Source organism: Pleurodeles waltl, chromosome 8 (genome assembly GCF_031143425.1).
Source record: "Pleurodeles waltl isolate 20211129_DDA chromosome 8, aPleWal1.hap1.20221129, whole genome shotgun sequence".
In the NCBI taxonomy this organism is placed as follows: Eukaryota; Metazoa; Chordata; class Amphibia; order Caudata; family Salamandridae; genus Pleurodeles; species Pleurodeles waltl.
In genome coordinates, this window is record NC_090447.1 from 540,825,256 (window position 1) to 540,848,940 (window position 23,685).

Genomic DNA, 23,685 nt, shown 5'->3' on the forward strand with positions numbered 1-23,685 from the left:
GTGTCTAGGAAACACTGCCTACTTGGTTTAATTCTTCGCCCCAAAAAAGGTTGTAAAATGAGTTACAGATTTGCACAATTAGGACTCATCTTCGCCAAGCGACGCATTGTGATACATTGGGCGAGCCGGTACCCTCCTTTCCACGATGCTTGGTTGGCGGATCTTATTGAATGGGTGATTGCGGAGGAGGGTCAACTTCGAAAAGTATGTGTGGATAAGCATGCGGAGCGTGACCTAGAGAGATGGAGAGGTATGATTGATGCCCTATTGGGGGTCCATGTGGAGATTACCGGGGACTCCTCTGATGGCGCTGCTATTTGCTGAGACGGGAACTGAACTGGCCATTCAAGGCTGGCAACGTGTGTGTGGAGTGTTTGAATGTTCAGCGATAATTGTGAGTGGGGTCTTCCTCCCCCCCCCCCCCCACTGTCTGCTACCCTGCCCCCGCCAAAGGATTGTCATTAAGGAGTAGTTGTTTTTCTCCTTCTGCCTGTATGGTAGATTTGCCTGCGGGGTGTGGAGTTGTTGGGGTGCTGAGTGGTCCCCCCCCCCATAGTAGGTTCTGTTGGCTAGCCGGTCTGTGCATGATATACACTTCAATAACTGGTATATACCTCAAATTAACAGGGAAGATTAATTCCTTTGCCTCTTTTCTCAACAGTGCCCAGCCTCCTGAATTCCCATCTGATAGTTGCTCTTTCCATAAACCATAGGAAATATTGTATGCTTTATTGATATTTTATGTGTTGGAATAAACATTACCTCTTCTCTTTCAAATGTTGTCTATTGGATATAGCTGGAATTCCTAATATTAGCTGTGAATATTCTTATCTTCAGAGATCAGTAATGATTACCTAATATATGGGTTACAATTATTTTCTGCCTTAAATCTGACCTTTCTGTGTAAGATTTGAATTGACCATATTTTCTTTAGAGACTGACAGGCCTACCCAGAATGCCCTTTTGTTGGGTTCTGCTTCTCTTTCTCAGTGTCTTGTAATACTTGCTCTACAATGTTAAACGGGGATAGCCCTCATAAATGAAATAGGATTCATAGCTATCTTCACACCATATAACTTAGTAACTGCCCTCATTTTCTCCGAAAAAGATTACATTCTTCCTGTGCTTATGGAGAAAGAAAAATATTTCCCTACTTGTTTTTATTGGTTCTCTAATCTCATTGGTTTTCTAGAGTTGAATCCTTAACATACCTTTTATTCCTTGCTACTTACCATCTGTGCCCTGGAGCACTTTTCACACTTTGTTTGTTGCCATGACTTGGTTATCTTTATCAGTGACTAAATCCAACATCTTGAAAACTATCAAGTAACTCTCCCTGGGTGTAATGCAGTGCTGGATATGTGCACTTAAGTCCTTGATAATAGGGCAGAAACCCTTCTTGTTCTACTGTATCTACAATAAATATTTTATACAGTGGATCCCTCTGCCTTACTTTAGACCCAAGTTTATATTCGAATCTCAGTTACATTACTGTTATCATTCATTACAGAACACTCAGACCCACTTTGAACATTCTCAGTATCCTTGACAAAAGTCTTTACAGCAGTCACTTATGCAAAACATGGATCTTCTGCTCGTGTATTACTCTAAATCCTGCAGGATACCAGACTTTCTTTCAGTCTCAATTATCTCAGTTCCTTCTTGATTTCCGTGAAAAACTTGTATTTTGCCAGGGTTTACAGTTGACAAAGATATGGATTCGAGCGCCATCCTTGCCAAGTGGTCTCCTCCAAAATACTTATTGTAGAACAGTGTAATTCTCCTTCCATGCCACTCCCACCTAAGTAGATTAATAGCCCTCTTCACTTCAATACTCTCTGCTTCTTCTACTTCTAGAACCTCAACTTTCAACATTTTTTGTACATCAGAAGTTAGGAAACTACTCACTGAAATGGCCGGAAACCTAAGATGCATGTATTAGGGGCTGTTGCATTATTTTACAGTTTCTCCACTTAACTATCTAAGCGAAGAATAGATCTCATCACACAGTCTCAGAACTTTACATTTTCTGTTCTTTTCTTCTACAACTCATAATAGCTGCATTAACTGTACTCATCTGTGATTGCTTCCCAAGGGAATGCTCCACAGCCCCCACTTTATCTTGCAGTATTTCCATTATTTTCTATATGCTAGTCACCTTATCTTCAAAGCTATGAGAGAGGTAGCTTGTAACTCTATTAAATAACTCACCCTTAATTGTATTTAGTCACTTTTGCCAGAATTTACTGGGAAAAATTTACATTATTTACCATGCCATGAAGATTGTTATGGAATAAGCACCAATGTTATTTCCTGAAAACTCAAAATAGGTGCTACTTATCGAACCTGATAAATAACATATCCCATTGTATTGTTATTTAACTGTTGTGCCAAAAAGCAACTAGAGTCTGACACCCTAGGCATTGGGCCCATAATCTACAGTGTGGTGAAGGGTGTCACCCTACACTTCAATGCCTCAGATGCCAACAACTTTCAAGAAGGAGCTCTTTGATCCACTGATTGTTTGGGCATCAGACAGCCCTTGTCGGACACCAAATTCCTCAATGATGCAGGAGAGCTTACTTCCCACTTCTCCTGCACCACAGCAGGCTTCAGGTGGGGAGAACAAGGTAGGCACCAATTCAGTGCTGCTGGCACATGTGCTTATGTCACTCCATCAGAATCACAGCAAAAGAGATTAACTCTTCATCTGTGCTGGAAACTCTGGTACTCCAACAGCAAAGAGACCCAGACTGTACCATCATGAATTGTTTTTTGTGCTGTGGAAGCTGTGCCATCCACCTCCACAGGTCCTGGTCTCAATATGAGACCACAAAATAAACCAACAGACATCCTACTATCTCTCCCCTTAATCTGCATGCCCAGGCCTGTGGAACGCCAGCTCATCTGCCGAAAGGCACAGAAGGCAGCAGTTTGTGCCAGCTTTCAGGCTAGAGTTGTTTCTGCTACCCTTCTTGGCATGACCTCAGAAGGAGACATTTATTCATGCTTGACTTGGCAAGTAAGATTTTGAGTGTAAAGGTTTTGATTCTCCAAGTAGGGACTCATTTGATTATGCCTTCATCTGATTATAAAATGCTTATAATATATGGGATTCTGCAATCCCTATATAAAAATCTGTCTCCCACTTCTTTATAATAGGCAATTTCTGACACTCCCAGTTACCTATTCTAAACAATGTCAGAACCCAACTGTAATAACTTCTTACAGTTGAGTTCTGATGTCACAGTGCCTGCTGCCAAAGCCAGCAGCCCAGGAGAAAAGGCAGGGCAGCTCATGGAGCATAATTAAAGTAGCTGTTTAAGGAACAAAACCAAATGTTGCTTTTTTTTTTTTAAAATCTGTTTTTGTGGCTGTATAGCGCCAAGCAGATGTTTATGGTAACATGTTCATTTCAACATGTTTATTTTTGCTCTCCTTAAGTAATTATAGAAAAGTTAGAATCTGTCTGCATGTTTCTACAGTCTAAGATATTGCGCCCTTTAAAATAAAAAAAAGGCGTATGAAACTGATTATATTATCTTATTGCAAGAAATTTCTAACAGCTTTTTTGATGTGTTTAATTTTCCACTAGAGATTCTATTTGTATTTGTCATGTTTGAAAACAAGCTCACACTTATATGTGAAAGAGCTACGCACTAAGGATTTAAGTTTTTTGTGAGAAAAGTGATGGTGTGGCCATGTATGATAAAGAATAAAGTACCCCTTGACATACATTTTGGTATATTGCAAGTCACCTCGGAGATTAAGGTACGCTTTCAGCCTTGATCCTCTATATGGTCATAGGAACTTCTTGGTGACTTGTAATATCCTTACAATGTACGATTGGGGGGCACTTTATTCCATATATAAAAAGTCTCTGAACCTTTGTGCCTTGTTTATCCAAAGGGATTAATTTGGGCCAAAATCCACGCTTTTAGACATCGATTAGTCACATAGTTCTTAAAGGTAGCTCTTGTCTGTAAAAAAAATAAAAAATACAAATATATATATATATATATATATATGTGTGTGTGTGTGTGTGTGTGTGTATATATATATATATATATATATATGTATATATATATATATATATATATATATTTGAACAACTTATGTTCTCGTAAAAGGTGTTGCACATTTTACTTTATCTATCGAACCATCTTGCAGATCGACGATGGTCTCAGTGCTGTTCCAAACTCTCAGAAGGAGAAAGAAGATACTGCGTTGACTCTGACACCACAGCAGCTCCATCGCATTATTATTGGTAAGTTTGCATAACACATCTTTGGGCTTAGGGTTGGTGTCAGAGATTCATGTTCAGATAGTTTTGTCTGTGAAATTACTTTGTACTGATGAGTGCTCCTCACGATTTCTGTTTCTAAATTTATCGGGCGGGGCTGGGGTTGCGTCCGACTGCCCAACTGAACCAATAATATTTTAACCCTAGACACGATTTGTGTAGCATTCTGGAGTGAAAAAAATATTGAGAATCGTGCTCCTTTCCTGCATAAAAGGTTAAATACATTACAATAACATACATGTGTTATGGTCGGTTAGCCAATAAGCTGCCTCTTTGTTTTAACTTAGTGACGTTGCCAATGTGTCGTGCATCCTAGTGCAGGGAAGAAAATACGGTCCATAGCTACTTTTTGAAACGTAAGATACAGCAAGACCCAGAGTTCGGTGGGCCTCCGGGCTCCTGTGCCACTGTACCTGTTGAACTAATGGAAGCCAGGCTCCTGTTTTATTTGGCTTTCACAGTCGCTTTTAGGATGGCTGTGGTGTAGAGCCTTGCAGCCGACCTGGTCAGTGGTTTTAAAATAGATCATTTTGGCTGCAAAATGTACTCCACCATATGAGAAGGGATTTGCATTTATAACGTCACAAAATGTAAGTCTGACCATCAACTTTGGGGCAGATTTGAAAATGAGTCTTTTATTAGTAGTACACCTTAAATTTACCCAATGAACTTCACTCAAGTGATAATTTGCATTTATTGTTGGATTTATTTGTTTGATTTGAAGTAATTTGAGCTGCCACAACTATTAATGATTTAAAGACTGGAGCTATCAGCATTTTCTTTCGTTCAAAAAAGCGCCCACCTTTAAAAGTACTGCCCCTGGTATTTGTTTTCTTCTGTAAATGTAATTTGATAAGTACTCTTCCGGCGTCGCACAAAGCATGTTCTTTCCTGCATCATAGGTTTCATTAAATGCGTGATTATTCTGTGTAATTGCTAATTAACATAAGCTCACTTTTTTCCACATTGATATTTTTTTCAGGACCATCTACCATAGACTTTGGTGAAGTTTGTGTGGGCTCCACGAATACCAAGCACATGAGCATTGCCAACAATCTGGCCACATACATATGGTTCCAAATTGACATTGAAAGTGAAGAATTGCAGCAGACAAGCCCATTGTCCCACGTGGTGCCACCCATGTCACAGATTAACATTCCTGTTACATATGAAACTAATGAAATTGGATCTTTTAAGAAGTAAGGTTTTTTGTAATCGATTGTGTATATGAATTTTAAAGCTTGCGGTTATTCTCATTTTCATTTCTCCAGGCATTTGTTAAAAATGAGTTGCTGAGCTAGCTCTTTGACTTTACGGATCCCACCTGTGAATCAAAATAAAGCAGCAGGGCCTATAGCACCGTAGGCCAATTTGCCGTATTGGTTTGTCCGATTCAATCCCATCTCTAGCATTAAATAAGTCCATTGTATTTTCTGCTTTGGAGTTCTCGATATCCAGTTGCCTAATGCCCAGAAGTGAAACATGCAAGCAATGTTAACTTAATTGTTGTGCAAGTAATGGAGACCAATGTACAATTGTAGAACGTGGCTTATTAACAAAGTAGAGCTGTCATTTCTATCTGATTTGACTAAATAGTGAAACTCTAATTCATTGTAAAAGTCGATCAATCTGGTATTTGAAAAGCGCAGCTTGTCCTGATGGACAACGGAGAAACAACCGCCCTCATCCTCCTTGACCTCTCAGCTGCCTTCGACACCGTCTGCCACCGCACCCTAAAAACCCACCTCCGCTCCACTGGTATCCAAGGACAGGCCCTGAACTGGATCATCTCGTTCCTCTCGGACCGAACCCAAAGAGTCTACCTCCCGCCCTTCTGCTCAGAACCCACCGAGATCATCTGCGGCGTCCCACAAGGCTCCTCGGTCAGCCATACTCTCTTCAATATCTACATGAGCCCCCACGCCAACATCGCTCGCAAACACATCAACATCATCTCCTACGCTGACAACACCCAGCTGATACTCTCCCTCACCAAAGACCTAGACACCGCCGAAGCCAACCAGCAGGATGTAATGAAAGACATCGCACAATGGATGAAGCTCAGCCGCCTGAAACTGAACTCAGACAAGACGGAGGTCCTCATCCTCGGAAACTCCCCGACGACTCTTGGTGGCCCACGGCCCTGGGCACCGCACCAACCCCCTCAGACCACGCACGCAACCTCGGATTCATCCTGGACCCCCTTCTCACCATGACCAAGCAAGTCAACGCCGTCTCGTCTTCTTGCTTCCACACCCTTCGAATGCTCCGAAAGATCTTCCGCTGGATCCCCACTGAGACCAGAAAAATTGTTACCCACGCCCTCGTCACAAGCCGCCTGGACTACGGGAACACCCTATACGCAGGAACCACCGCAAAACTTCAGAAACGTCTTCAGCGCATACAAAACGCCTCTGCACGCCTCATCCTCGACGTACCAAGCCACAGCCACATATCTGCCCACCTGAAACACCTGCACTGACTCCCCATTGACAAAAGGATCACCTTCAGGCTCTTCACCCACGCACACAAAGCCCTCCACAATAAGGGCCCCGAATACCTCTACAGTCACCTCGCCTTCTCACGCCCACCCGTCAACTTCGCTCAACCAGCCTCGCTCTCGCCACCGTCCCTCGCATCCGCAGAACCACAGCTGGAGGTAAATCCTTCTCCTACCTGGCAGCCAAGACATGGAACTCCCTTCCTGTCCACCTCAGGACTACCCAGGACCACCTCGCCTTCAGGAAGCGCCTCAAGACCTGGCTCTTCGAGCAGCAGTAACCCTTCCCACCTCCCCCCCCAGCGCCTTGAGACCCTCACGGGTGAGTAGCGCGCTCTATAAATACCTTGATTGATTGATTTAATCACTCGTGAGGGACTCAAGGCGCTGGAGTTGCTCGCTGCTGCATGATGATTTGTTTATTCGAACAGCCAGGTCTTGAGTCCTTTCCTGAATTGTTGGAGCGATGAGGTGGTCCTGAGGTTTAGGGAAGGTTGTTCCCTGCTTTGGCCGCTAGGTGTGAGAAGGAGCATCCTCTGCTGTTGCTTCAGCGGATTTGGGGGGGTGTCTGCGAGGAAGAGGGAGGCAGATTGTAGGTGTCTGGTCGGTTGGTGGAAGGTCATATGTTTTTTGATGTATGCTGGTCCTCCTTTGTGCAGGACTTTGTATTCGTGGGTCAACATCTTTAACTGGCATCTCTTCTGGATCTGGTGCCAGTGAGGTGGGGAGAGATGTGGATTCACTTGGGGAGGTTGAGGATAAGTCTAACTGCTGAGTTCTCTATTGTCTGTAATCTCTGCAGTAAGCAATGGTGATTCCTATGTAGTGTCTTCCCGTAGTCCAGCCTGCTGGTGATGAGGGCCCGTGTGGCTGTCCTTCTGGTGTTGACCGGGAGCCATCTGAAGATCTTTTGCAGCATGTATAGGGTGTAGAAACAGGGTGATGAGAATGTGTTGCCCTTTTTTTTTTTTTTGTTATAGCTAGCTTGCAGTCCAAGATGATGCAGAGGTAATCGGGAAGGGTCTGTTTGGGTGGGGGGATGGACCGAGTTCAGTGGTCCACCATGCGTCGCTCCATGGAGAGGTGCTGTTCCCAAAGATAAGGACTTCCGTCTGGTCAGTGTTAAGCTTGAGACAGTTGCCCCTCATCCATTTGGTGAAGTTAATCATACATCTGTGGAAATTGGCTCTGGTGGTGGATGGGTCTTCTGACAGTAAGAGAATGAGCTGGGTGTTATTGGCGTAGGAGAGAATATATGACAGAACAACTAGGTCCTAAACAACTGTAGCCTAAACCACTACTGCTAAACAACTAAAAAGTCTCTACAGCCAAGTACTTAACAACTACTGTCTAAACTTCAATTGTGCCTGAATAACAATTGCTTGAACAACATATATATATATATATGTGATATATATATATATATATATATATATATATATATATATATATATATATGTGATATATATATATATATATATATATATATATATATATATATATATATATATATATATATATATTCTAAACAACTAATAAACCATAAAAAAACAAAAAGAAAACCTTACCTTAAAATTAGTTGTTCAGGCAGTGGAGAAGTGTGGCACAATGGTTAGAGTGGCAGACCCTGAAGCAGATATCTGGCTCAAGACCAGGGTTCAAGTCCCGCTTCGGCAGGTCTTGGGCTCAATTCCCTTGGACCAGATAAATCTCGCCTCGGTGCCTAATCTAATTAATGGGTCCCACTCTGCAACTCTGGGCAATAGCTTGCTTAATCTCCACAACGGCCCCAACAGCGCTTAGATGCCTGGCTTCATCCTGGGGGTGCCCAGGAGTGGGCACCTCACAGGGAAAAGCCAGGAGGGGTTACATAGCGGTATGAGTACAGCGCCTTGAGACCCTAACGGGTGAGTAGTGCGCTATACAAGTGCAAAGTTTACAGTTTACAGGCAATTGTTATTCAGGCACAATTGTTGTTTAGACAGTAGTTGTTCAGTACTTAGTTGTAGAGACTTTTTAGTTGTTTAGCAGTAGTGGTTCAGGCAAGTAGTGGTTTAGACCTAGTTGTTCAGGATGTTTCCCGTAGGAGATGATGTTTAGTCTGTATGCTCTGATGGTGATGGCCAGGGATGTCATGTACATGTTGAAGAGGGTGGGGCTGAGGGATGACCCTTGGGGGATGCGGCAGATGATTTTCTTCAGTTCTGGGGTGGAAGGTGGGAGATTGATTCTCTTGGTTCTTCCGGTGAAGTGATGCATTTGAGGGCATCCCCTTGGATTCCGATGTGGTGGAGTCTGTTGGTCAAGAAGTGATTGGAGACGATGTTGAAGGTGGCTGACAGGTCCACAAGGATATGAGGGCTGCAGTTTTGCTGTGGGCAAGGAGGGCTCTTATGTCATCGGTGGCAGCGGTCAGGGCTGTCTTAATGCTGTGGTCGGTTTTGAATCCGGGATGAGAGGGGGTCCAGGAGGTTGTTGTGTTCCTAATGTTTGGTGAGTTGCTGGCTTATTGCCTTCTTGAAAACCTTTGCTAGAAAGTGAAGCAGGGGGATGGGTTGGTAGTTCTTCTGTTCTGCTGGGTCGATGGATGGTTTCTTTAGGAAGGGCCTCACTTCAGCGTGTTTCCAGTCCTTAGGGAAGAAAAACGCCAATATGGCGGGGTTCAGGACTTTTATGAGTTCTGCACCATTCGTCTTGCTTGCTCTTGAGGCTGAAGAGGTCACTGGGCCAAGAGGTCTGTGGGTGTGTGCTCCAGAGTGCGCAGAGTTCAGATGTAGATAGTGGCTTGAGTAGTGAGAGGGTCCCAGTGGGTGACCAGGTGTTTGGGGGTTTAAGTTTGTGGGTGTGAGCCAGCTGATGTGGTCAGCGGCAGAGGGTTGGGGTTTGAAGTTTTCTGTTTGGCTGATATCTTGTTTGGGAAGAAGTCTGCCAGGGTGTCACATTATGTTGTGTAGCCATTTTAGCTATAGCTTTATACACGTTATTTTAGCAAACTAGGCCTGCTGCTGTGCACTTTAACCTAGATATGTTTTATTCATATAATTTTAACAATAGCTACATTTGCGGTTTTGTTTTATTCTCTCTATTTAGCTGTTCTTCGCTTAGGCCAGCACTGCATTCTTAAACACAATATTTCTTTCACTGTGTGCTTTTCTCAAAGCTGCAGTAAGATAGGTTGCCAGCAAAAGTGATACACTTTGTCTCTAACGTTCATAGAAACATACACACTTTTACGTGGGGATCCTTTCTTGGAACATCAGCTGGTTTATTATAAAAACACTACTTTTGACCCACGTACTTTAGAGGGAGATTCCAGCCAGATCCCCACACTGTATGCTGATTGCTAAGTGCTTCGCTGCAGCTGCTTATGTTGACTACAGGCCTCTTGCTCAGGTCTGAGGGATGATGTTTTCCCAGGGAAACCTGAAGGGCAGAATTAGAGCTCAACATGCTGTGCTCTAACATAGCCTAGGCAGGAACTATTCCTAACGATCTTAGTGACAATATGGTAGCGTTATTCTTGTGTTTTACTCTCCTTGTCACAATTTTAATCTTGTCATGCTTCATCGTCCTAGTTATTGCATTAAATGCTTTATTATCTATGATGCAGTTGCTTCAATAAAACCTTATTGAACTGTACTCTGCCTCTGATTGTCCTTGTATATGTGAGACTAATGTAACTGAGAGAAACGGATGAGATCTGAGTGACCACAATTTTCCTGAGAAGTAATTTGTGTTATGTGCTCGGTTGCCCAATCATCTTCGCTCTTGGGTGGAGATGAGGCACTGCTAGTTAGCTGAAACAAAACCTGGATTAGGCTGACAGGTGTCTCTTGTAGTGGGTTCAGACTCAGTCCCCCACAGTGCAAGGGATTCTGCCACCCAAATCCAGTAGTCTCATTAAGATAATGAGAACCAGCACGACAATCTGCTAGGGTGTACTTTTTAGTTTCTTTCAGGAGGCGGTGAAACTGGTTAAGTGATATCTTTAAGTTGATATGGTCACCTTTTTGCTGGTTCACCACTTTGTTTATAGTAGCCAGCAGTTGTGCTTGGTGGATTTCAGCTCTGTGGTGAACCAACTTCTGGTTGGTCCTTTGGATTTAGCTGGCTTGTCGGGCGATTGTGACTGTGTATTCTGTGATTAAGTAGAAGAAGTTCTTTGCAGCTCGTTGTGTTTGTGGGTTGTTGTAGTGGATGGGAGGTGGGTGTTGAGAGTGTTGTTCACTGGTCTTCAAATATTTTTTTCCAGTTTCTGTGTATGGAGCTGGGGGCCCTGTGGGATAGTGTTGGTAGGTCCTGAGGTGGTGAAGTGGACTCTGTAGTGGTTGGTCCAGATGAGATGTGAGGCATGGTTATACTTGACTGTCACTGGATGTGAAATTTGGGTCACTGGTGTGTCCTGCGATATAGGTAGTGTATGTGACAAGTTGCTTGAGGCCGATGTTGTTCATGCTTTCCAGGAGGTCAGTTGTGTTGGTGTCTCTGGGGTCGCCGCAGTGGAAGTTTAGGTCCCCTAGGAAGATGTAGTGGTCAGAGTCAATGGTGATCGGGGCGCTGAAGTCTGGGATGGCATTACAGAAGCTGGGGTGTGGTTCTGGTGGTCTGTAGGTGAGGATGCCTCTGATGGTGCTTTTCCTGTTTGTGTTTAGTTGGAAGTTGGGATGCTTCATTATCTGGATTGATTGACTGAGGAGGTTGTGCAGCAGCTGGTGTCCTTATAGATGATGGCGATTACACCTCCATGTTTGTTGATTCAGTCCCGGTGTGCTATCTTGTAGTCCTCGGGTGTGGCGATGGCGATGTCTGGCGTGGAGGCAGGGTTCAGACATGGCTCTTGAGGAAGACAACATCCGGGCTGATAGATGAGATTGTGTCCCAGATCACTGTAGCGTGCTTGCCGAGCGAATACACGTTGAGTAGAATGCACTGGAGTTCTGTGGCTGTCTTGATCAGCCTGGTGGACGCAGTTGTGTTTGTGGTGTCTCCGGTGATGTTGGTTGCTTCGGTGCTGCAGGTGAAGTGGCTGTGCTTGTAGGGGATTGGTCCTCTGTTGGTGCATGGAGAAGTGCGGCAGCAGTTGTTGATGGCGATGTGCCTGGAATCCAGGGCTCAGGTCTGCAGCAGTATAGCTGTACTGGTTGGAAGAACCAGAGTTCCTGGAGCTGGGTACAGTCCAGGTGCAGTAGACTTGCCTTTGGTGCACCTTTTGGCGCGTCCACTGCACACTTCCGCTGTGCTGTGCTTCAGCCTTCATTGAGTCGGTACTGGAAGGAGTGCTGGGAAGCAGGAACCAGGTGGCGGGAACCGGTCGGCACAAGCAGACAGGAGCAAACGGGCAGAAAGAATAAAGGTGCAATTAAAAGACCAACAAGGACAAAAGAAAGGCACAATTTAGAGACCAGGGCGGTTAAAAAGAATGGCACAATTTAAAGAACAGTGACGATAAAAGAAAGGTGCACTGTAGAGAACATTGAGGGCAAAAAGAACTGCACAAATTAGAGAACAAAGAGGATGAAGAGAAAGACACAGATTGCAGATTTACATGGAAGAAACAAAAGAAAAGCACAGAGAAAGAAAGAAGGCACAAATTAGAGTGAAAGGCACATCACAGAATGGGGAGCAGTGAGGGGGAGCAGACAAGCTCTGTGTACCAGTGTCCCCTCTGTGTACCAGTTCGCCCTCAGCGTGTACCAGTTCCCCCTCCCTGCCATGTAAAAACATTAGATTTTTTAGTACAGATGTCAAAACAAGTTTTTAATTTCTGCCTCTTGAGCAGGAGTTCCCCCTGTAACCAGTTGTGGCAGGTAAGCACCTCCAGAGATACTGTAATTAGATTTCCACTTGCTCAGGCCAGAAAGGTGTTGAGTATGGTAAAGCCAAGTCCTCAGCCTCGGGGAGAATGGCTCTTTTGGTGAAGCTACTGTATGAGGAGCTCATTATCACCAATAAAGGCAGATTTAAAATCCCAGGTATCCCCATCAAGTAGTTATCGTCTATTTGAAAATGGCACTAGGGAATTTGAGCCACTGACCCACACAGAGGCAGGCCATCCAATTTTTCATCTGCATGTCATCAACTGGAATCTCAATTTAAAAAAACAAAACAAAAAAAGCCTCTCAGCCGATTCACTGGCATCTCTCATCCAGAGAAGAGCAGGCCATTTTAAGTAGGTTATCTTTTTTGAGACGTGAGTGGTTTCTTATTATAATGGTCATGCTCATGGGTGGACTTCAGGAACCCACATATCTGAATTAGCTCTGTCCTCTGTAGTGTGGTCAGTTTTACGTATTTGTTGCGCTTTAGCTTCAGGCTTTAGGCCTTTGTGCACTTTGCCCTGAATATATTTTATTCATTTGCTGACAGCTTAGAGCCTCTGTGCACTTTGCTCTACATGCTTTTTATTAGGCTTCGTACTGTTATTTTTCGAATAGCCAGTTCTACGGTGTTGTTTTGTTATTCATATCACACTGTTTTGCCTACTTCAGCACTGGAGTTCTCCATAACATATATACTCTGTGCTTCAGTCAAGGATACAGTCTGGTACATTGCCGATAGACGTGGTAGGAGTTTAGACTTGGCATTCCTGCATAGGGACATTTTGTGATCACGATGACATGTTAGTTATAAAATCACTTCCTTGTCCCAATACACGCAAGATGGAGATTCCGACCAGGGAACCACAACTAGACGCTGACTGCCTCGTTGCAGATGCTGAACCAAGATCACAGGTCTTTGCTCAGGTATGAGGTCTGATGTCTCCTCAGTGATTCTGACAGGCAAGCTAGAAGCTTAACATGCTGTGCTCTAAATAGAACAAGCAGAGGGAGAGTAGAAACTGTTAGACAATATGATAGCTTTGTTCTTATGTTTTACTCTCCTGGTGACTATTACAATCCTACTGTGTTGTATCGTTCTGGTTATTGCGGCTCACGCCTTAATATCTAAAATACAGTCGTTTTATGAAAAATATTATATAAAACTTATACTGTCTTTGTTATTTGTATATGAGATCATGTTGGAAATAAGAGAGTTGGTTTGGATCTGAGTGACCACGACTTCCCTGAGAAGTTCCAAAGATGTCATGCGCTCGGCTGCCAAATCATTCCTTCCTCATGGGAAAAATGAGGTACTGCTAGTTAGCCGGAGCAAAAAACGGATTTAGGGTGTCAGAGTTCTTTACACGTGGGTCAGACTCAGTCCCCAACACCGTTATCGATCCTGCCGCCTAGAAATCCAGTAGTCTCATTCAGAATAATGAGAGCCCACGCGACACCTCCCTTCTACCATCTTGAAAAAATTAAAGCATAGTGGTTCTGATGTAGATTTAGCTATAAGTTGGGAAGTGCTGCAGATTTTGGGAGGGGGGTGTTGGAAGTTTGCAAAGGATCGATTTAGGGATCCCCCACAAAACACAGTTGTTACCTGATTAAAACTGGGTTTCCCATAACTGGAAATGGTAATACTACTTTAATTTGAATTCCAGAAGATACTGGGGAAGGCTTACTTCTGTCAACTTGAGAAACAGTAAGGGAAAATCTTCCTCCTTCTGGAAACAACCACAGATGAAAGTCTATTCTCAAGGTTCAGAGACTTTGGCTTCCTGCCAACCTACAGGAAGAAGAATTTTCCGAAGGCTGATCTATGAGAAGACATTGCTTATTGACAAACTCCCCATAAACCTCTGAGGAGAGCAATCAGCTGGCCCTTTGGGAAATTGACCTTAGTGAGTGGCCCAGAAAACAGCACTTGAGAAACTTTTTTGCATGTGTGGTCCGTGGTATGGGTCCCCCGCCACAAGAGTTCTTCAAACTATGTGAACAGTTGGTTCATTCAGTTTTTAACTTTTAGTAAAGTTGGCACTTGGATGGTTTTTATTTTATTCTTGAGGGACTGAGACAAGGCACCAAGCCTCCCTGAAAAAAAGACTCAACCTTACACAGGTTTTTTGTTGTTTGTCCTGCGTGAAGCTTCTGAGCACAAAGTTCAAGACTACTGTATTCAAGGGGCCAGAATTCTTAGCCCTATTAGAAGTAGTAATATATCACTTATTTCTCTAAGTTTGTTCGTTTTTGTTTTTGTTTTTTTGAGTGTGTGTTTTTTTTGTGTGTTTTTTTTTTTTTTTTTTTTTTCCTTTCTAAGGCCTCTTTCTTCGGAAGTATGTCATGGTTGCCTAGACCCTATTAATGCTATAATGCTATGTGGTCCTGTACTACATGTCACCAGACTCTCCAGTCTGACCTAGGGTAAAGGCAATCGACCCAGGATGGACCAATCAGTGTTTTTCTTTTGGCCAAGTTTCACTCCTTGGCTGCCCATAAACTTGATATATGCCTACTTCTGAGTGACCTCACACCAACAGCCTTTTTTCTTACTGAGACCTGGCTTCATGAAGAGTCATCCCCGGATGTAGCCTTGGCGTTACCCCAAGGCTACTTGATACGTAGGCTAGATAGAGACACCTCAAGAGGTGGGGCAATCACGGTCATCTATAGGGAATCAGTAAAGCTCACTTCCCAGCCTCTTCAGTTACCTGGTTGTGAAAGTATGTATTTATCGATCACACTAAACCCTCGATTCACATTTTCAGGAGCCCGGGTGTACCGTCCTCCCGGCCCTTCAGAAACTTTTATATAATCACTCCCAGATCATATTTCTGAACTAATATGTAAAAAACACAATTTTACAGTTTTGGGTGATTTTAAGATTCATGCAGAGGACTTAGGAAAATCTGCTGTCAAAAATCCACTTACCGACATAGCCGCATTAGAGTTGGCCCAATTAGTTAGGGGTCCTACACATGTTAAGGGTCACACCATTGATTTTAGTTTTTAGAATCATAGTTGGCTTAACCTCCATGCCTCCTGGCCATCTGGCTTGGTCTGACTACTACCTAATTAGGCTTAACTTAGCTATTTCCACAATCCGTAGAGCCTCTAAGACTATATCTCAACCCTACCGGTGCTGGCATAACCTCAAGGCCAGCGAATGGATCAATACCCTCGAACGACTGAAACTTTCTCCCAGGGATGATGAGCCTTGCCATCTAGAGTCATTTAATGGTTGGATCTCCAAAAGTTTAGACACACTGCTTCCTTACTCTATCAAACCTGGGGGTGTTGTGTACAAGGCGCTCCTTGGTTTTCTCCCCATCTTCACCACCTAAAAAGGGAATGCAGACGTCTGGAAAGAAGATGGAGAAATTCTTATGAAGTGTTACTAAAGCAGGAATATAGGAAAGCCATTAGACTTTTCCACTCGGAAATTAAATCAGCTATCTACTACGCTACTAGAATTGAGCAGTCCTCAAACTCTACAAAAGAGATCTTCCAAATACTTTAAAAAATTGCACAACCACACACTCACAGTGAATTTATGAATGCCTCCCAAGAACATAGTAATAATCTGGCATTGTTTTTTTTAACAAAAAATATCAGACATCTATTCAGCTTTTCTGGTAGTTTCTCCTCAGGCTTCTGATTTGATAGATCAGCATATTTCACTTCCTTTTTGCAATTTTCTCACCTCTCCAAGGACCTGGTATCTAAATTACTTGTTGCTCTCAAGTTGGGCTCCCCGCTCAACCCAGCTCTTCCTCATGTGCTGGCTCTAGGTGCCTCTGTCATAGTTTTAGTTTTTAACGATCTTCTGAACTCCTCACTTTCTAGGAGTCATGTCCCGGACCAATGGAAACATGCTATAGTTAAACCTCTGCTGAAAAAGTCTAACCTTGATGCAGCTCTGCTGAATAACTATAGGCCTATTTCTCTGCTGCCAGCTCTATCTAAAATAATTGAAAAGCATGTTAATGCCCAACTCTCAAGTTTTCTTGAGGATAATAATGTCCTTCATCCCAATCAAATGGGCTTTAGACACCATCACAGCACAGAATCGGCTCTGATTGCAGTCATGGAAGAAGCCAGAAGGTGTCTCGATCAGGGGATTGTGACTGCTAATATTCTTCTTGCCCTTAGTGCTCCCTTCAACACTGTCAATCAGGATACATCACTTCTGAGAAGGAGGGAGGTCGAAATCTCAGGTAGTGCCTTGGGATGGCTCTCCTCTTTCTTGGAGGGGACATCGTTTCAGGTACTGGACCGGTCTTTTCTTTCCGTCGTGTTGGGAGCAGCTGTGGAGTGCCACAGGACTCGTCGCTTAGTCCAACACTATTCAACATTCATATGTCCCCTCTGGCAGAGATAGTGAAGCCCTATGGTCTCTCGTTGGTGTCTTATGCAGATGACACTCAGCTGGTAGTTTAATTGTCCACCAACTCCAGCTCTAATTGTTCGTCACTTTCTCTTTACCTGCAGGAGGTGTCTGGATGGATGTCTAAATATAAGCTTAAGCTTAATGGAGACGAGACCGAAGTAATGATACTAGGACACAGAAGGATTAAGCACCACTCGAGGGCTATTTTGGAATCCTTGGAAAACCTGCCTCCCCCCTCAGAAAAATATTAAGAGCTTAGGAGTCTGGCTGGACCCGCTGCCTACCATGGATCATCATGTTAATAAGACTTCCTCCACATGTTTCGGTTTGCTTAGGCTTTTCCGGAAGGTTTTTACAATTCTTCCATTTGTTGCAAAAAGACTCATTGTCCAGGCCCTCATCATTTCCTGGTTAGACTATGGCAATGCATCGTACCTTAGGTCCCCGAAATACGTGATCAGAAAGCTGCAGGTGGTGCAGAACGCCTCTGCCCGTCTTCTTTTAAATATACGGAGACATGTTTCAGCCATAGCGGCTATTTCTTCCCTCCATTGGCTCCCAGTTGGACAACGCATAAAGTTTAAAACCTTGTGTTGTGTCCATAGGTCCTCACACAATAGAAGGCCTCCTTTGCTAAGGGCATTAGCTTCTTTGCATAGGCCCGTTAGACAGCTCAGGTCCTCGTCAGCAGCTTTGGCCTCAATCCCCAGAGTAAAAAAAGACTCCAGATGGGGTGGAAGTTCCATGGCCTATCTTGGAGCAAAGTTATGGAATTCACTGCTTCTTAGCCTTCGCCTTACTAGCCATGAACTGTCCTTTTGGTGATCACTTAAAACCTGCCTATTCAGAGTATAACCCTCAGATTATCTCTGAGAGGTCTGCTGTCAGCACTGGGAGGGCTTTGGGTAGCCATGTGCTTTATAAAAGGCCATAACATAAAAAGAACCTATCCAACATTGTGAAAGCCATATTTAGCAACAACATAGAAACTTTTTTATGACCTCCAAAATCATTCAGGAAGGCAAGGGTCCAAGTTTGAAGATACAACTGTTGACTAAATAGACCACTCACCCTTACTTTCTCGACCAGCATTCAGCTACAGATCGAGCCTAAATGCATATCCTTTGTAGATCATGACCTGGGTGAACATCCAGACTCTATCCCACCATGCCTCTTTGCTCGTCTCCTATGCAGGATGCCAAGGTCCCGATCTACCACATCCTGTTGATGTGCATTGCATATTAGCCACAATTGTTTTTTTGAACATTTTTGCTATTTTCTTTAAAAAACAAACAATTCCTGATGCTCCTAACCAGTTTTGTTGTTAGTTACATTTTCCTTCTCGTTTTAACCTAAGTCAGTTTGGGATTTTTATCTGATTTTTATTTCTAGACCTTAATATTGATTTTGTACTGCTAGTATACTTGGCATTAATTTTCGCTGGCTCTCCTTTCACATGGTTTTCATTTACTGAACTGAACGATCAATAAAAGGGCTTTGCCTTTATCTGCCTTGGATATCCCTGTCTTTTTTGTCAAATGTGCTCTATGAGCTCATGCTACATTTATCAATAGAAGAGAGGAATTTATTGAGTGTGGTTCCAGGTATATAAACATTTGCTTGATTTTAACATTCACCTTGGGTCTTAATGCACTTAGTTGAGATCCAAAAACACAGTGCCAGTGTTCTGGGGCGATATGTTGTAATGTAGACTAAATCTAGTCAAAACCTTTTCACTCTTCATTCTTTCCAAGGTAAAACATATTGAGTGCAAGTGACAATCGGAGTAAAGAACGAGTTACTTACCTTCGGTAACGACTTTTCTGGTGGATACATTAGCTACCTGTGGATTCCTCACCTAATGAATACTCCCATGGCGCCAGCATTCGACAGAAATCTTCTTCCTAGCTTCTGCACGTCGACGAGGTCGTCACATTAGCCCACGCAACGCCGTCTGACGTCATACAGGCAATAAGAGGTCCTCGCCGACGTCAGTACCAACATTTTTTACGTGCATGAGAACAATAACCCAATGCAATGAAAGAGCAAGGCAATATCCCATAACATTGTAAATCACACAACATTGCAATAAAATGGCTATAGATTTAATATAACTCTCTTTTTTTTTTTCTTCAAACAAATATATACTAATTATGTATATACACAAAGATATATATAATTCTTCAACAGATGGACTGATGGCCATCAGACGGCTGCACCGATCCCATCGGATATATCCCAAAAGTTCAATACGCTAGTATTCAGTTCAAAGATTTATTTGCTTCCACAGGTAACCCAGAGTCCTGAAATGCAGTGTCTGTCAACGCGTTTCGGCAAAACGCCTTCTACTGGACAGTTTGGCTGCAGAGCCAACATCATTTATATGCAAATTCAAAGTCCTTCATTTCTTTCCATGACACCCTAGTGTGATATAAAACAGCGGCCATTTTAAAACATGCAACAATCATTATTTAAATATAACAGTTGATAAAGGAATCACCTACATTCATAAGACTATTGTTTTAAGAGTTTAGAATTAAAAGGTCATAAATAAGGTATACATATCACTTATGAGGCCTAAACAAATGTTATTATTAATATACCATTCATTCAATCTGATGGCAGTTATCAATTGATTATATGTTGACAGAAAATATATATATAAATAATTAGATTAATTCATCATTGAAACCACGTTTTTCAATAGTTCCGATCAGCCTATACTCGATCATCATGTCAGATGTTGTGTAAAGTATGCTTAAAAATGTATTTCTAAAACGTTATATTCTTCTCTGCAGGTATATCGTTATTAGATGTAGTTTTTTCAATTAGTGAACATCACCATTCAAATAACAATTTGATAAATATTATAAATATTACAAAAGTTTAAAAACTAGTAAATATAAATGAATGAATGAATTATCATTACATATGAATCAATATTGGCGACGGGTACAATGGTTAGTTTAGATCAATCAACTTCATAAAATAGTGTAAAATTATACAAATTATTACAAAGTTGTTAAATAGTTAATAGATTAATCATACAAAACCCCCCCCAAGGCACAGAATCATGTGTAATTTCTCAATTTAACATTTATCATATATACCAACAATCAATTACACTACGTACATACTTGGAAGCTCTCTTATGTCATCAATAGATCTCATATTGATAGTAATAGATTACAATAGTTTTTAATAGAGAGTAATGTTTGGTCTCATATTAGAAATATTCAAATAGACGGACCTACAACATCGTATTTTATATTTGAATATTTGAAACTGTCATTTTATTTTCTCTCTATGGCCAATTAGTATCGAATATCAGAGTTTTATTACTTTATGTAGTGATGATTAAGTATGTCTCTAATATTTATACAATCCAAATTAATTCTTCTCTATCCTTATCTATGTAGTAGGTGGCTCTATAGACGCATGTTAGTAAGTTATAAATAAGCACGGCCTAAACCTAAAGTGCATAGTGCTAAAAATCTGTGATAATGGTACGTGCAAAAAGAGCATATAAAGTGCAGCTAAATGTTACAAAACCCTAAAATTAAAAAAAATGTTTTTAGTAAATATCTTTGTCTCCTATCCTTTTCCTTATATAAATATCTATATATATTAATTCCATTTTCTGCATTTGCTAAATTACAAGGAGATATAATCAAAAAATCAAAAATTCGAAAATCATCATCAATAGCACAGTATAGCCTGCATAGTCATTCATAAGACCCGATTATCTACAAAATTCATAAGACTACAATATGGGGTCAAAAGGTTCTAAATTTCTAAATTATAACCCCTTTAGAAATTCTTTTGTAGTCATTCTATATTGATTGCAATCTACTCACCTATCTTCATAAATATAATACTGATAAAATGTTACCAAGTTGGCAATAGTGTTTACTGAAATAAAAAGCATTAAGGATCTCTATCTGGATTCAAAAATAAGTATAATAGATGTTTATATTATCATCTGAGGTGGACATATAGCTCTGCGTCAAGATTATGCCCCCAAGGGGATTCAGAACCTAATAGTAAAATCATTTTCGATTCCATTTGTCTAAGCTCTAGTGTTCTGTTTCCAGCTCTGGGATTGTTTTTGATATGTTTAATACCATAGAAAGATAATGTACTACAGTCTCCTTTATGTACATCCCAGAAATGTTTAGCCAAAGGATAAGTTCTATCTTGATTCTTTATGGCTCTGAAGTGTTGTAAGAATCTAATTTTTAACTTATGAATAGTACTTCCAATATATTTTTTGTGGCAACCCCACTCAATGGCATGTATCACAAATTCAGTGTCACATGTGATTCGATCTTTGATCTCGCACTGACGACCATCAAATGTTTGGTACTTGTGTGTATTTTGTGCATACTTACAAGCTTTACAAAGGCCACATTTCCAAAACCCCAGACTTTTTTGGCTCAACCAGGATATATTGGCTTTTGACGAAAAATAACTTCTAGTCAGATAATCTCTCAGTGAGCGTGCTTTGCGAAAGGTTATGGACGGATGTGTATCTATATGGTCATTCATGGTAGGATCATTCTGTAGAACATGCCAATTTTTTTGGAGTATAGTTCTTAATGAATCATGTTGTTGATTATATTGAAAAAATATTCTAGGTGATGATTGTTTGGAGTCACTGTGTTATTAAAAAGTAACTCATCATATATATATATATATATATACAAATATCCATATATACAAAATCTATTGCAGTCTTGAAGACCAATAGGCGCGCACTCAAGGATTACTTGGTAAGACCAAAAAGGCAACGGGGAGGCGGGTGGGACCGTGAGGAATCCATAGGTAGCTAATGTATCCACCAGAAAAGTCGTTACCGAAGGTAAGTAACTCGTTCTTCTGATGGATACAACTACCTGTGGATTCCTCACCTAATGAATAGAGTCCCAAAGCAGTACCACGCCCGGTGGTGGGTGCCTAAATGGTCAAACCAAGAAATCCTGCAGCACTGACCGTGCAAAATGGCCGTCCCTTCTGACCTCCGAGTCCAAACAGTAATGCTTCGCAAAAGTGTGAAGGGACGACCAAGTTGCGGCCTTGCAGATGTCGACCACAGGAACACCTCTGGCCAAGGCCGAAGTGGCCGACTTAGCTCTGGTGGAATGAGCTCTAATGCCATCAGGAGGATCCTTCTTTGCTAAAGAGTAACAGATTTTAATGCAAAGAACAACCCACCTGGAGAGTGTTCTCTTGTGGACTGCCTTTCCTCTCCTCTTGCCCACGTATCCGATGAACAGCTGATCCTCCAGCCTGAAGTCCTTCGTTCTAACAATGTAGAAGCTTAACGCCCTCTTTGGGTCCAAGCGATGTAGTCTCTCTTCCTCCTTTGAAGGATGAGGCGGAGGATAGAACGTGGACAAAGTAATTGTCTGGGCCAAATGGAAGGGTGAAACAACCTTCGGGAGGAAAGCAGCCTTGGTCCTCAACACCACCTTATCCCCATAAAAGTTTGTATAAGGGGGTTTTACTGATAAGGCCTGCAACTCACACACTCTCCTTGCAGATGTTATAGCCACCAAGAAGACTGTCTTAATAACTAAATACCTTATGGGGCAAGAATGCATAGGTTCAAAAGGGGACCCCATAAGGAAAGTCAGGACCAAGGACAAATCCCATTGAGGCATAACAAATGGTTTTGGAGGATATTTATTTAGAAGACCTTTCAAGAATCTGAGAACAATAGGGGATTTAAATAACGATGGTTGGTCTGGAAGACAAATGAAGGCTGACAAGGCAGACAAATAACCTTTAATGGTAGCCACTGCACAACCTTTCTGCGCTAGAGACAGAGCAAAAGACAAAACATCTGACAGATGAGCATGTAAGGGATCAATCCGTCTCTCTCCACACCACATAACAAATTTAGACCACCTATTAGCGTAGATAGATTTAGTGGAGTGTCGCCTGGCCGCTAATATAACATCCACTACATCAGGCGGGAGAGAGAAGGAACTCAGGTTGCCCCGCTCAATCTCCAGGCATGTAGGTGCAGACTCTGGAGGTTGGAGTGTAAAACCTGCCCCTGCGACTGCGAGAGGAGGTCTGCCCTGAGAGGGAGACGGAGCGGAGGGCACAGTGAGAGTTGGAGAAGGTCGGAGTACCACACCCTCCTTGGCCAATCCGGAGCTATTAAGATGACTTGGGCCCGGTCTTGGCGAATCTTCCTCAACACCCGAGGAATCAAGGGTATGGGGGGAAACGCGTAAAGGAACTGGCCGCACCAGGTTATCTGAAACGCGTCCCCCAACGCTCCCTGCATCGGATACTGGAGGCTGCAGAATAACGGACAATGTGCGTTCTCCAGAGTGGCAAACAAATCTATCCGAGGAAACCCCCACATCTGGAAGATTAAACGGACTTGATCTGGATGGAGACGCCACTCGTGGTCGGCCGAGAAATGGCGACTGAGATGTCCGCACGTACATTCAAGACCCCGGCCAGATGATTTGCTACCAAGCAAATCTGATGGTCCTTTGCCCAGGACCATAGTCGAAGAGCTTCTCTGCAGAGAAGGTACGACCCTACTCCTCCCTGTTTGTTTATGTACCACATCGCGGTAGTATTGTCCGTCAGGACCTGTACCGATTGACCACGAAGAGAAGGGAGGAAGGCCTTGAGAGCCAGACGTACA

At 42.5% G+C, this 23,685-nt stretch overlaps 1 protein-coding gene across 1 annotated transcript in view; it reads left to right on the top strand.

Moving 5' to 3' along the window:
• Positions 1-23,685, top strand: part of CFAP47 (cilia and flagella associated protein 47) — a 2,216,809-nt gene that overhangs the window by 174,005 nt on the left and 2,019,119 nt on the right. The window contains exons 13-14 of the mRNA XM_069204610.1: positions 4,171-4,267; positions 5,286-5,502. Of these exons, the coding sequence (XP_069060711.1) occupies positions 4,171-4,267; positions 5,286-5,502 (314 nt within the window). The remainder of the gene's footprint in view (positions 1-4,170; positions 4,268-5,285; positions 5,503-23,685) is intronic.